This window comes from Gekko japonicus, unplaced genomic scaffold (genome assembly GCF_001447785.1).
Source record: "Gekko japonicus isolate JY-2015 unplaced genomic scaffold, Gekko_japonicus_V1.1 scaffold1339, whole genome shotgun sequence".
Classification (NCBI taxonomy): Eukaryota; Metazoa; Chordata; class Lepidosauria; order Squamata; family Gekkonidae; genus Gekko; species Gekko japonicus.
The window spans coordinates 494,405-508,308 of NW_015161992.1; the positions used below are offsets into that span (position 1 = coordinate 494,405).

Here is a 13,904-nt window from a genome sequence, read left to right on the forward strand (position 1 = left end):
ACCGCCGCAAGCAGTCTGTCAACTTCTTCCAGGCTGAGTGGGCAAAAACTTACTAAACCCGGCTCCAAAGACGTGCAAGGGGCCTCAAGTTCACTCACTGTATCAATCGTGGCGGGGAGGGCACGGCGGAGCGCCAAGACTTTCTCTGCAAAAAAGCTCGCAAATGCCTCACAGCCGATGTCCAATTCCCTCACATTTTGGTTGCCCTGTGGCAAAATTGTTAATGACCGAATCGTGCTAAATAATTGTGCCGGGCGTGAGCTAGCAGATGCAATCCTGGCCGCGAAGAACTCCCTCTTCGCGGCCTTGACTGCCATCTCATAGGCCTTCATAAACGTCCTATAAGATGCTCTTGACGCTTCGTCGCGAGCGCGATGCCACCGTCTCTCTAGTCGTCTCAGTTCTCGCTTCAGCTGGTGCAACTCCTGGGTATACCAGGGCACCCGCCTCATGCGAGTCCGGAGAGGACGCCTGGGAGCAATCTCGTCGATGGCTGCAGAGAGCCGGTCATGCCAGTCCTCCAACGAGCTGCCAGGGGGCTTTGGCTCCCGCAACGCCATCTGGCCTCGCGGGCGAGCAAAAATCAGCTCGCCGCCTAAGAGGGGTCGGGGTGGCACATTCAGACGAGCCTTCAGGGCCTGGTGGTCCGACCATGGTACCGCTATTGTAGTGATCCGGTCATATAATAAGTTTTTCCCTTTCTTCTTCCATGCTTCTTGACTAATGAACCAGCCCCTCATATATGCTTTAAATGCATCCCAAACTGTGTGTAATGACATCTCTGGCTGGATATTTCTTTTTTAAAATTCTCGAATTTCTATTTTTGTTTTCTCCACAAATTTAGTATTTCTTAGTAAATTATTATTTAGTGTCCATCTATATTTTTTCCTTGTTTCTTTAAAGGAGAGTATTATTGGATTATGGTCTGCAAATGTTTTGGGTAGAATTTCTGCCTCTGTCATTTCTCTCAGCATTGTTATATTTACCCATGCCATATCTATGCAAGACCATGAATCGTGTCTATTAGAGTAGAATGTAAAGTCTCTTTTATTTATATTACGTGTTCTCCATGCATCTAGTAGGTTATATTCATCTGAAGTTTGTAGAAAAATTTTGTGCAGCTTCAGTCCTGCCTTTGTATTTTTACTTTGTTTCTTTCTATCCACTTCTGGATCGAAGACTGCATTATAATCACCTATTATGCATATATTTGTATAGTTCTTAAGCAAAAGAATCTGCTTTACATTCTTGAAAAAATTTTCTTGGTTTTGATTTGCTGCGTATATGTTAATAATTAATGTGTCTGTCCCGTTCCTTGTAATACTAATTGCTATTATTCTTCCATCCTCTGATGCCCAAATTAAACTAGCAACAGCAACACCACAATTAAATTTAAAAGATCTCAAGCTATTAATTCAAGACACAATGCAAACAATGATAGACACTGCATTTCCAGCATTAATAAAAAAAGAAATAGAACCATTAAAAGAGAAAATGGAAGAGATTACTAACCAAATCACTACTGAAACCAAAGAAATTAAAAAACAAATACAAGAATATAAACAAGAAATTCTAAAAATATCAGCTGAAAATGAAAAAAACAAAAGAAAAGGTACAAGGAATATGTGATACAAGAAATAAAACTGAAAGAAAATAAGATTGAGGACTCACTAATTACATTAGAGATGGATAAGGCAGCCTTAGTACTAAGGTGTCAGAATGTTCCAGAATCAATGGAAAAACATTTAAAAGAAGAATTAGCACAGAACCTAGCTGAACAACTGGAAGTAGCAATAAATAAAGAAATAGAAGCAGAAATTGAAACGATTTATAGAAAAAACTCTACTTATGCTAGAAAACACAAGTTGCCCCGTGAAGTCCATGTAAAATTTTACAAACGGGAAATGAAAGAAAAAATCCTTAAAGCCTCATATAACAAAAAAGTTATAAGGGGCTTTTCCCCTGCCGTGTGGCAGGGGCCCTGGTTTCCTTCTTTGATCATGTGAAGAGCTTACTGGATCGTGGGAACTCTGTTGATGTGATTTACCTGGATTTCAGTAAAGGTTCAGATATGAAGCTGAATCTTTAATGCAGTTCATTAAGAACCTAAGTAGAGCACTGCTGGATCAGATCAGCAGTCTGGTCCTTCTGGTCCAGCTTCTTGTTTCATACAGCAGCCAACCAGTTGCCTAGAGGGCCAAACAAAAAATACTGCTGTGAACTGCTAGCATTCTGCAAAGAATAAATCTAACTGTATAGCTGGAGGCTTCTGTAAGCCCTCCCATGGAGGAGGCAGCTTGTTGCAACTCTGTGTGAGTTGTACAACTCTGTGCAACTCTCTGCTCTGGCTTTGAAGAAGAAGAGAAGAGGAGATTGGATTTATACCCTTATAGGGGAGGACTGGTTTCCCTTTAAAAGTGTTCTTTATTTTATTCTACTATGTATATATGGCTGCCACCAGGAAATTTAAGGCTTTCCAAACCTTTATACTTTTACTTCTGCTCTTGCTGGTTAGGTAGACCGAGTACAAGGCTTATGAGGAACTATGTGGTCCTGAGAAAGTATTTCTTTCAAAGCTGGTATATTTGAATAAAAGAGGATTTATTGGAGTAATTCATAAATAAAAGGGTAGAACAAGGTATCTAATAATGTGTAATTAATGAACCATTGCTTGGTGTATCACACACAATATGCTCCCTTACTGACAGGGATCTTTCAGGTAACTTTGTAACACTTTAACTCAAGGTCATATATTTTCACTGTTTCTCTCCAGTTTATCATGACATACAGCCTTTCTTATAACTTGTCTTCAATTAAACGTTCATTTACTTTTTCCTATTCTCTCAGCCTTCCTTCTGTTTCTCACTGAACTAACTTATACCATACAGGACTGCTTCTAACTTCCTTCATACACAGAACTAACTGCTTGTCTAACTCATTCCCCACACAGAACTAACTGAACTCCTCAACTGTCAACCGTGTAACTGTCACCTCTGACTGACATACAGACATATCCACTCATTCTCACTTCCAAAACCCCTCCCCCTCTCTGTCAACCACCAATCATACCACACTTGCTTCTCTCAACCACTCTAGTCTACTTACCACTGCCATGCCACCAAACTTTTAAAGAGACACACACACACATAAAACACATACACCCGCCCTTCACTTGGAGTCTCAGAGCGGCTTACAAACTCCTTTCCCTTCCCCTCCCCACAACAGACACCCTGTGAGGTGGGTGAGGCTGAAAGAACTCTGACACAAACTGCTCTTTTTCAAGGACAGCTGTGCCAGAGCTTGTGACTGACCCAAGGTCACATCAGCAGGTGCAAGTGGAGGAGTGGGGAATCAAACCTGGTTCTCCCAGATTAGAGTCCGCGCACTTAACCACTACACCAAACTAGTTCTTTGCAGTCTTCCAATCAGTTTCTGCAGGGAGGCAGGTAATTCTGCCCTGTTTTGTGTGGCATGTGTGATTAGAATATTTGTTCATTCCAAATACAGGTACATACAGTAGGATGCCCAGTGCATCTCTGCTTGAGTCACTCTTCCCTAACCCTTCTTGATGATGAGGCCTTTGCAACAATGATCCCTGGAGAGCACAGGGGTGGGGCTCCTCTGAAGGCCAGTAATGCTTAATGTTTACAACTACTAAAAGCAACCTGAGTGTTGCGTAAAGAGTGCCTCCAGTTTTAATTCAGAAAGAGATTTGCTTTCACTACTGGAAGCTTGGAAAGCATTGACTGAGAGGAATGATTGGCTGTCTCTTTTCATAAGGATAAGGCCATGATTACAGTTAAGACTCTGTTTTCTACTGAAGGGAACGTACGGCACAGATGCATACGTTTCATTCCAGTCATGCATTTTTGCTCATGGCCAAGAGCTACTTTTTAAAAACTGCTTACAAATCCAACATGCCAGGCTCAGGACCTCAATCATTTTTTTTTTTTTCTTTTTAGAACAGCAATCACTTTAAAAAAACCCAAGCAAAAACAGACATTCTCTCTGCATCATGGAACAGAGGGACACACTCTTATGCTCTCTTTCAAGCTTGCCACCTCAGGGGCTGTTTTTGCTACACCACACAGCACCAACAAATCTGGGCTTACCACCTCATGTGCTTTCAGCAGAGAGCCACAGTCAATCCAGGGTCTGTACAAGCTAAATATAGTTCCACAATGGGATCTTTCCCCATGCCAACTGGCAGTAGTTAGATCAGGCAGAGATAACCAGGACTGGAACCCAAGGGGGATGAGTTAAGCACAGAATTTCTTATCATTCCCACATCCTGTGACCAAGCATTTTCATTGGCGGTAATGTGACAGTAAGTGTCAACTTGGGTACCTCCTCCTAAGAAACGGCACATCCCACTTTTCGGGGGGGGGGGGGTTGATCAGAAAGCTTTCTGGTGCAACTCATTCTGTGCTCTTTAATCACGTCAAGCAGTGACCCACAAAAGCTCCTCCCCTGCCACATATTTTGTTAGTTAGTCTTTGTTAGTCTGGACTCTTGCTCTTTTCTGCTGCTACAGATAGACTAACATGGCTACCCATCTTAAGCATGTGAAAGGACATCATAGCCTAGAGGCATCTCATTACAGAGGATCTTTTCTCTCTCTTAAAAAATAAAAGCTATTTATATGTGGTGGGTGTGTGTGGAGATTTTGAGACAACAAATGGCTATAGAAGAAAGGGGTTAAACAGACACACACACCCAGCCTAGGCCACTTGCACAATAACCTGCAGGGCCAGGCCCTGTTCCACCCTGCTCTCCAAGGTTTTCCCAACACCTGGAGAGGCTTTTCTCTCTCTCTGGTAACCCACCACCACCACCTGACCTTTGTAGGAATTGCCCACTGGGACGGTCAGGCCTCCCAGCTTCCCTTCCAAGATTTGAGTCCTTGCCTCAGTGTCTCCCGCTGCCCAGTGCCTGGTCACCACAATGACCATTACTGCCTTGTGCACACCTGGAGGAGTAGCCACTTGCCAATTGCCTGCCTTCCCCCTAGCACTCCCTTTTAAAATAGTGTGTCCAAGACAGTGGAGGTCTATGTGGTACAAAGAACCACTACCAGCATCAAAAGTATTTATTAAAAAGAAAATGTTTAGCAGCATACTTTTAGCACAGCACCACACTGAGCAAGGGAATCAAAAGAAATGGGTAAAACACAAACCCTCTGTCCCTCTCTCTATACATGCCCTGTACATATAGGATAGGCTCCTTAGCTTTAGGAAGTTCACATTACCTTGAAGTGTTCTTCAGCTGTCTAGGCTGAAGACATGGTCAATGGCCATCTCCTCCAGACCTCAGCTAAGAGTGCTGTCTGCCTGGATGGACCCAGCCCAAAAAAAGAGCTTCCTCCTTGCTTTCAGGAGTTCTATCTTCTCCCTTTACCCTCCCACTGAGGTCTCCAAAAATTTCTTCCTGAAGCCCTTCTAGCCTTAATTTCTCCAAGTCTTTGATCACTGCTGGGGGGGGGGGCTGGCCCATCCAATTGTCTCTAGCTAGAACCATTAGCATTTGACTGATGGTGGGCTGAGGTAAGTCTGGAAAGCAATGGAACGGTCTCCCCCCCTTCCTGCCCATTCTCTGCCCGGGGGGGGGGGGGTTTTGCTCATTTCAAACCTCCAAAGAAAAAATGCATTTCTTCACCACCTCAAAACATTTTTTTAAAAAATCATGGAATTAACATAATCTTCTCCAACCTTTCCCATTCTGTATGGCAGATTTATTTGTTTAGCTATTTATATCCCATGTTTCTCCCCAATGGGGACTCAAAGCAACTAACAGAATCCTGTACTCCTTAATTTTATCCTCGCAACAACCCTGTGAGGTAGTTTAGGCTGAGAGTGTGTGCCTGGCCCAAAGATACCCCAGCAAGCTTCCACGGCAAAATGGGGATTTGAGCCTGGGTCTCCCAGATCCTAGTTTGATACTCTAACCACTACACCATGTATCTCCCAGTATCTCTTTGTCATATGTGAACTCAGAATGCCCTTTTTAAGAATCCACATTTTTTTTCCATAACTTAATACAAACATATATGTCACGCCTTCTTTTCAGCACTGCCAGCTCATTCTTCACTTTGAATTAATTGCAAAGTACTGAGGGGCCTTTTCACACATTGCCCAGCTAGAAACCTGGGTTCATTATCTCCTGTGTGCTTATCAGGGCTTGACTCACAGTCAGTCCTAGTTCTGTGGATATTTTTAGATATGCACCCAAAAAAGTACCAGGATTGCTGAAGCTGGAGAAGGCCAGAACAAGATGTTTGTTTGAAAGTATTCCATAATGCCTGGAGACAGAGGGAGGAAGAATGTAAAGTGAAAAAGTAAAGGAGAATCATGGACCAGTGTTTTTTTTAAAAAACCCACCCACAAACAAACAGAATCAGCCAGTCATGAAGCACTACATTGCTTGCGCCTCAACTGAAGGTCTCTGTCTAGATCACAAATTTGCCGCTGTGTTTTGGGTTTGACAAGCAGGGGGATGAAAAGATACCACAGATTTAAAATCCTGTTCTCTTTAAACATCTTTTCCCAGCAGGCAGTTGATCTGCAGTAAAATGGGGTACGGCATCAAAGTAGCCAAGGAGCATTAACAAGCCTAGGAGAGCACCGGGTCATTTGCGATGGAGCGACAGAACAGCGCCAAGAGCCGCAAGTCCAAAACGCTGCGCTCCATCTCACGCTCCCTTATCCTTTGCAACACCAAGAACAGTGACGATGGATTGAGCCCAGATGAGAAGTGCCCCAACCCTTTTGAGACTCAGGCTACTTGGGATCATGAGGAAACCGGTTCCTGCCCTCGGCTCCAATTAGTGTGTACCTCGTCGAGTGACCAAGACCCTTCCGATCCACTTATGATCACTGGTGTGATGCAGCTGAGAGCTGCCCCTGGTGACAGCGCCAAAAACATGAAAAGAAAATTCTTTGTCAAGGTAAGTGCCTCGTCAGCCATTCAGCACTCCCAGGTCTCATATCAGATTGCTCAAGCTGAATGCGGGACGCCTCCCACTTGTAGATTCAGGGATCAAATCCTGGCCAGTGTTCCCAGGAGGTAGTGGTCATTTGCCAAGGGTATCTCACCTCTGCTGTGTGGCTGTCTCATCTTCACTGAGCAACACAGCAAAAGAGAATTGCTGCAGTCCAAAGCTGTTAATCGAACACACGCAACAGGGCTTAGGCTGGGATCTCAATGCTGTTTCTCTTGCAAGCCAATAAAGGGTTTAGACTAGGGGTATCAAACTCATTTGTTATGAGGGCCGAATCCGACATAAATTGTTGGGCGGGGCCATGTATGTCATAAAATGTAATGCCAGGTAACGGAGATTTAAACTTTATAAAGGACACAGACAAACACAAAGATTTTTTAAACTTTAAATAAAACATGCTCTTGCAATATTTTGTCTATTTAACAGTTTCTGATAACTGACATCTCTGCTCTGAATTATTGCATCAAAATGTCTGTGCTGTATCTGTAAGCTGCAAACCTACTTTTGATTTATTGACATTTATCACAAAAATCTCATGCTCAGTGTTTTAGCCTAGGACCCAGGGGAAAACATAAAATGGCTAGGCACTGCGACCTTTTGTACATAAATTGCTTCATGTGCTGGTCAAGAACATGAGAAGGCATTCTAAGGTTTTGGTTGGTCATTTTGATCGGATTTCACCTCTGTTCCCTCTCACATTTAAAATCACTCACGCAATCCTCCCAGTTCCCTAGTGAGTTTTCCTACACCCGGAAAATCAAGTACTTTCTGGATATTTGTGCTTTGAATCTGTGATTTCGCAGATATGGACGGCCATTTCTTGCAATGATTGCAATTAGGTCATCTGAACGTCCTTCTCGCGATTTTTTTTTACAAGCTTCCATCATTGTGCACATGAGCAATCCTGTGCTGAATAAATTCAATGTATAAATGTTCAAGCACACATATAGACTCCAGTGCTCAGTTGTGTGTTGCTGGTTAATTTTGTTTGCTGTTCGGGGGAGGGGGGAACCTGCAAGAACAAGGGAGTACGGCGAGTCCCAGTGGGAGCGGTGAATCGGCCATGTGTCTTTGCCCATGTGCAAAGCCAATTTTTTAAAAAGACAAGCCGTGCTGCCCAAGTGGCAGCGTGGCTATCTGAACAGTGCCTGGAGCCTCGTTGCGCAATGCAAGCGGCTCAGGGAGGGATATGTGTGGTCATCCCAACCTGAAAAAAAAATATTCCCGATCAAATCTACAGTGGGAACAAATCGTGATCAGCTTGCTGTGTGACAACACCCTAACACAGACTGAGGGCCATGTGTTTGTCTACAAAACTATACCCTTCCCAAGAGAAATAACTACAACTTCCTACAAAAGGGGTGAACTCGGTCTGGACACATACTTTCAGTCTAATCCACCTCACTGGCTTGTTTTTATTCCTCCTCTAAAATAGTTCACATTGCTTTCTTACTGAGAAAGACTGGATCATGAGGGCATGAAAACAGTGAAAAGGGGGAGGGAACCCAGTTGCACCGAGGAGAGCCCTGGCATAAAAAGCCCAACACACACACTGTAGCAAGGCACACAAAAGCTCATACCTTGAACAAAACTTTGTTGGTCTTAAAGGTGCTTGGTATTTCTCCTGTGCGATTGAGGCAGCCCAGCAAAGCAAACTCTCCCTCATTCCCTCTCTCCTTTCAGGGGAGAGCCTCAGACAGTGGAAGGAAAGAAAGGCTTCCTTCCCTTTTCTCCTGCAGCTTGGCCAGGAAGCAAGCTCTGGCTGTTCCCACCCTCCTCCTGGGAGGAGGAGGGGGAGGCGCCTCAGCTAGTTCTTTACCAGACTCTCTCAATGGCACAGGAGAGCCTTGCCTACCGTATCTATCTCTCCTGATAAAGCAAGCTGTAACATGGCAGCAGCAGAAGCAGTAGGAAACAGCCAGGGACTTGCAGGCCTGATTGGGGCCCTCTGAGGGCCTAACCTGGCCGCCGGGCTGCATGTTTGACACCCCTAGTTTAGACTGTTAGTTTGGAAAGAAGGATTGAAGGGACTGGACATCAGCCCTGCATGTATCTTAAATGTAAGGATGCCCCCTTAGGGCAAAAAGTTTATGAGAGTTCGTATTTCACGCAGAGGTGAACCGAGAAGTCAGACAGGTTGATATGGGTGTGGTGAGTCCCAGAGATACATGCCACCTGTCGGTCACAATGGGAGCTTTCAAGGTGGCTTATGAATATCAAAAAAACATATCCAACAGTGACAAAAGAAGCAGCAGAAACACAAACACGCAAATGGGAATCACCAGAGACAGTTCTTATACATGTAATGTCACGCAGGGCTCTACTGGTAGCAGGATCTCCTTTGCATATTAGGCCACACACCCCTAGTGTAGCCAATCCTCCAAGAGCTTACAGAGCTCTTCTTACTGGGGCTACTGTAAGCTCTTGGAGGATTGGCTACACTAGGGGTGTGTGGCCTAATATGCAAAGGAGCTCCTGCTACCAGCAGACCCCTGATGTATGCACATGTATATCTAAAAAAGCACAACTTATAATGCTGCCTAAATGATGCACAGACAACCTGTCACGCAGCTATTTTGATGCCAGGAAAGCAAAAAGAGACAAAATCAAAATGGATTTTGGGGACTGAAGAGCCAAGGCATCACATTTGGAATCACCCTTCACATTCCATTACACAACTACCGATTCAAGTGGGTCACAAAACAGACCTTCTGCAAGCCATTCCTCAAAGGCCACTTTCCCACCATCTGTGGTTGAGCCAAGAGCTGAAACTCATACAGGGTAGCCGGCCTCCATGAGCTATCCTCCCAGAAAGGCAACTGAACTCCAGACTACACAGAACAGTTCCCCTGGAGAAAATGGCTGCTTTGGAGGGTGGACACTGTGGTATACCTTAGGTTCTATGTGAAATCCCTCCCCAAAATTCTCCCCATCAACAGGCACCACCCCGAAATCTCTAGGCATTTACAAGGCCAGAGCTGGCAACCCCATCTCAGGCCTAACCTTCGCACCCACTGTTCATGACTCAAAGAAACCAGAGACTCCTCATATGGCCTGCTGAAAGGAGTACAAAGTCACCTTTCTAAAAAGTCTACTGTGGCAGTCCCCTCAAGGAAAAACAAATGCTTCTCAGTCACTGTCATGCTTATGCGTATTTCAAACAACATCTGGAACAAGGTGTTTACTTCTTCAAGAGAAAAGGCAAACAGAAATCTTTAAAGGAAGAGAATCTGATTTGGCCTGTACATCATACTTATACAGAATAGAATGAAATTATACACTTTGCCAGTTATGTGTGTGTGTGTCAAGTCACTGTCAAGTCACTTCCAACTTACGGCGACCCTCTGAATTAATGTTCTCCAAAACATCCTATTGTTAACAGCCTTGCTCAGGTCTTGGAAACTGACTGCCAGCTATATCATTTATATATTTATTCAATTTCTATTCAGCCTTTCTCCAAATACCATAGACCCCAAGCAGATTACAAAGCACAAATGTAACAACAGAAATCAACACCACCATGATCTCCAGCATTTCTGAGATGAAAACCCTCTAGTGTACTTTTAAACACCCCTCATTCTCCTAGCAAGTATCACTGACTGAGTGATGCCCACTGCCTCCCATCTTGCAGGCCTGGTACAGGGTCATCCTAAACAGAATTACACCCTTCTGAACCCACTAACAACCAACAAACTTAGAAGGGCCCTGTAAGTATCTCACACTGGACCAGAAAATCACTGTTTGCACTTCCTGCTTTGATGCTCTCCAACTTCCATCCTGAACTATTCTGGAAGCATCGCTCCTCACCTCAGATACACTTTCTTGTCTTCCAAACCAGGACAGCTGCATCTGGAAGCTGTGCATAGCGACTGGGAATGATGGGCTGGGGATCCAAGTCTCCAGGACTCCCAGTTGCTCTGTTTTCGGAAAAGAATTCACAGTCAGCCAAGTGGTCAATGGAGGAGCTGCCTACAGGTACACTTGCTTTTTAAAAAATCGTGAATGGGAACCCTTTGGGTTATTTACATTCCAATGTTGCTCTGCTACCCAAGGCTCGGCACAAACAATGACATTAAAATAATAATGCTTCAAGGGGTTCAGGGCAGCATACAGTCCTGTCCTTCTCCATGTTAAGCTGCACAACAACAGGTGGGTTAGGCAGAGAAACCGACTGACCCAAGGCCAGTGAGTTGCAGTGGGATCTGAAGCCAGGTTTCCTGCATCCTAGTCTGATACACCAATACTTGCTCAGACCATTCTGGAATCCAGACATTATCACAGTGTGGTGGGAAGAGGCTGTGAGGAAATGGATCCTGTGCCAATGACACCATTTCTTGTGGCTGATTCAGACTTCAAATGTTGCACTTCTCTTCATTTATCTCTTTGTTACAGAGATGGCCGTCTCAGCCTTGGTGATGAACTTCTAACCGTGAATGGGCAATCTCTGAAAGAACTCTCCAGCAGAGAGGCTGAATCACTCATTCAGTCTGCAAAAGGCTTGGTAAATTTGGTTGTAGCTAACAAGGTAAGAGCCTGACATAGATCCTCCTGTCCTGTGACAACATGCATGCTGAACCTTTGGTCCTGGCAAGGTCCCTCCCCCGTTACTAATGGCACAACAGGCAGGGATTCGAGAGGTGCAGCTTTTCTGAACACTGCACCTCCATGCTGGAAAATGCTTTACCTGTTGAATTTCAACTGTGGGAGAGGCAGTTGGGCATAGCTATCAAGAGAAAACCTTCTAGAAAAAGGCCTGCTAAGGAAAAGAGGGGATTGCCATTCTAAATTACTGTCATCTTTTCCAAGCATTTAATAGGGGAGAGAGAGATGAACAATTACAGTGGATTCAGTCATCCAATGTGCTACAGGCTGCAGAAAAGCTGCCATTTGTTAGCCAGTCTTCCTGACAACAGATCTCCAAACTGCACCAGTCAAAATGAGAGTTCAGGCTGCTAGATCTCATTTCTTGTTGCAGAATGATAGTGTATTTATTTACCTGCTGTTTACCAAAGCACTGCTTCCCTGAGTGACCCACTGGGGATTAGAAGACACATGTTTCTTGGGAAGGGGCTTCACAGTTTAAGCTGGCTCGCAGCCACACTTGAAGAATGCCTGGCTGCTTCCTGCCCTCCCCGTGGACCGGGAGGGAGGGAGGGAGGGAGGGAGGGAGGCTCTTACACAGTGTGGATCACAGCCTAGGGCAGGAATAGATCAAGATGGGTAGCCATGTTAGTCTGTCTGTAGCAGCAGGAAAGAGGAGCACCTTAAAGAGTAACAAAAAAAATTGTGGTAGGCTTTTGTGAGTCACTGTTATGTTCTGAATAACTTTTGTTAGTCTTTAAGGTGCTTCTGGACTCTCACTCTTTTTAAGCACAGGAATGTTTGGCTGCTGTCTGTTCTCTCATAGATGGCCCTTTTGGCACCTATTCCTGATAACTATGAGTGCTTTGAGTAAAAAAATTAGCAAACCTCATCAGCCCTTCTTGAAATACAATGTTGCTGCTCAATTCTCAGAGCAAAGGCGTTAATAATCTCTTTGATGGATATAGTGACAGGAGAGGACACACATCCCTTTCATTTCATTTTGAGGGTGTTATTTATGTTCCATGCCAAGCCACTAGAGGGCCCCAGTGTGTACGTAAAAGCACAGAGAACGCTTACAAGGTATCTTGAAACTCTAATGGGAGCTGCCCAAAATCTCTTTCTTCCTTCCCAGGAACCCTCAATTTGTTCTTGCACAGAACAGCCTACAAACCTGGACAAGCAGAATGGTTCCATTCTACAGACAAAAGCCAAATGTCAGAGGAATCGCAGTAATTCAGCCAGTAAGTTTCTCAACAAAGGTGATTTCTTTGTTTAACACTCACAACATATGTACTACACACATACACAAAAGTGGGGACACATGAGGACTCACAGGGAAAGGAAATTCCAGTCCTATCTCCATGCAGTCTCTGCTTTCTTGTTCTCCCTTTTTCTTCTTGCTTCTGCTTGCCTGTACAACCTCTTCCTCTCCCTTCACACCTTCAGTTTCACTTTGTTACTCCTACTCCACTTCCTTTCTCCCCCTTGAGTGCTGCTGATTGCCACTTTCCCCTTCCCTTCAGACTCTCCCGTACTCTCTCCACTCAAGTCCTGGATCTCCACCACCACATCTTGCTGGGGCATCAGGTGCTTAGAAAACCCAAAGTGCCACTGTTGTGTATGCAGACCGCCACAGGGGGGGCAGCGGTCAGCCAGAATTGCCAGAGCTTGACTCTGGGATAACAATGGGGACTAGGATCCTAGTCCCCCCACTGGGGAGCCAATGGGAACCATGGCGGGAAATTCAAACCCACCAATGGTGACCAGGGGTGTGTCCCCAGGGGTGTATATAGTTGGCCTGCCGGCCGTTTGTCCTTGTCCTTGTTGTGTACCAATAAAGCGTGCTATGCACTACGTCGTCGTCTGTCGTCTCTCCATGCGGAAACCCACTACACAATAGTGGCGACGAGGATGAGATACTGCCGCATCTGAGCCGGGCCATCGCGAGGAACCAGGAGAACGCGAAGCAGCCGATCCGATGAGCGAGACCGCTTCTCCCGCAACCCCTCCGACGCGCACGATGGCTACCGCTCCAGGGCTAGGGCTGCTTCCGCCCTTCGACATAGCCCGCCCGCAGGACTGGGCCTCCTGGGTCCAAGGCGCCAAGTCCGCGCTTGAATTTTTTGATGTCACAGAACGGGAACCAGGAGAACGCGAAGCAGCCGATCCGATGAGCGAGACCGCTTCTCCCGCAACCCCTCCGACGCGCACGATGGCTACCGCTCCAGGGCTAGGGCTGCTTCCGCCCTTCGACATAGCCCGCCCGCAGGACTGGGCCTCCTGGGTCCAAGGCGCCAAGTCCGCGCTTGAATTTTTTGATGTC

General features: G+C 45.3%; 1 protein-coding gene across 1 annotated transcript in view; it reads left to right on the forward strand.

Moving 5' to 3' along the window:
* The window catches only part of IL16 (interleukin 16), a 103,683-nt gene that overhangs the window by 39,007 nt on the left and 50,772 nt on the right, over positions 1-13,904 (forward strand). Inside the window, exons 2-5 of the mRNA XM_015405400.1 lie at positions 6,547-6,943; positions 10,836-10,972; positions 11,390-11,522; positions 12,714-12,822. Coding sequence (XP_015260886.1) covers positions 6,635-6,943; positions 10,836-10,972; positions 11,390-11,522; positions 12,714-12,822 — 688 coding nt within the window. The 5' untranslated portion in view covers positions 6,547-6,634. The remainder of the gene's footprint in view (positions 1-6,546; positions 6,944-10,835; positions 10,973-11,389; positions 11,523-12,713; positions 12,823-13,904) is intronic.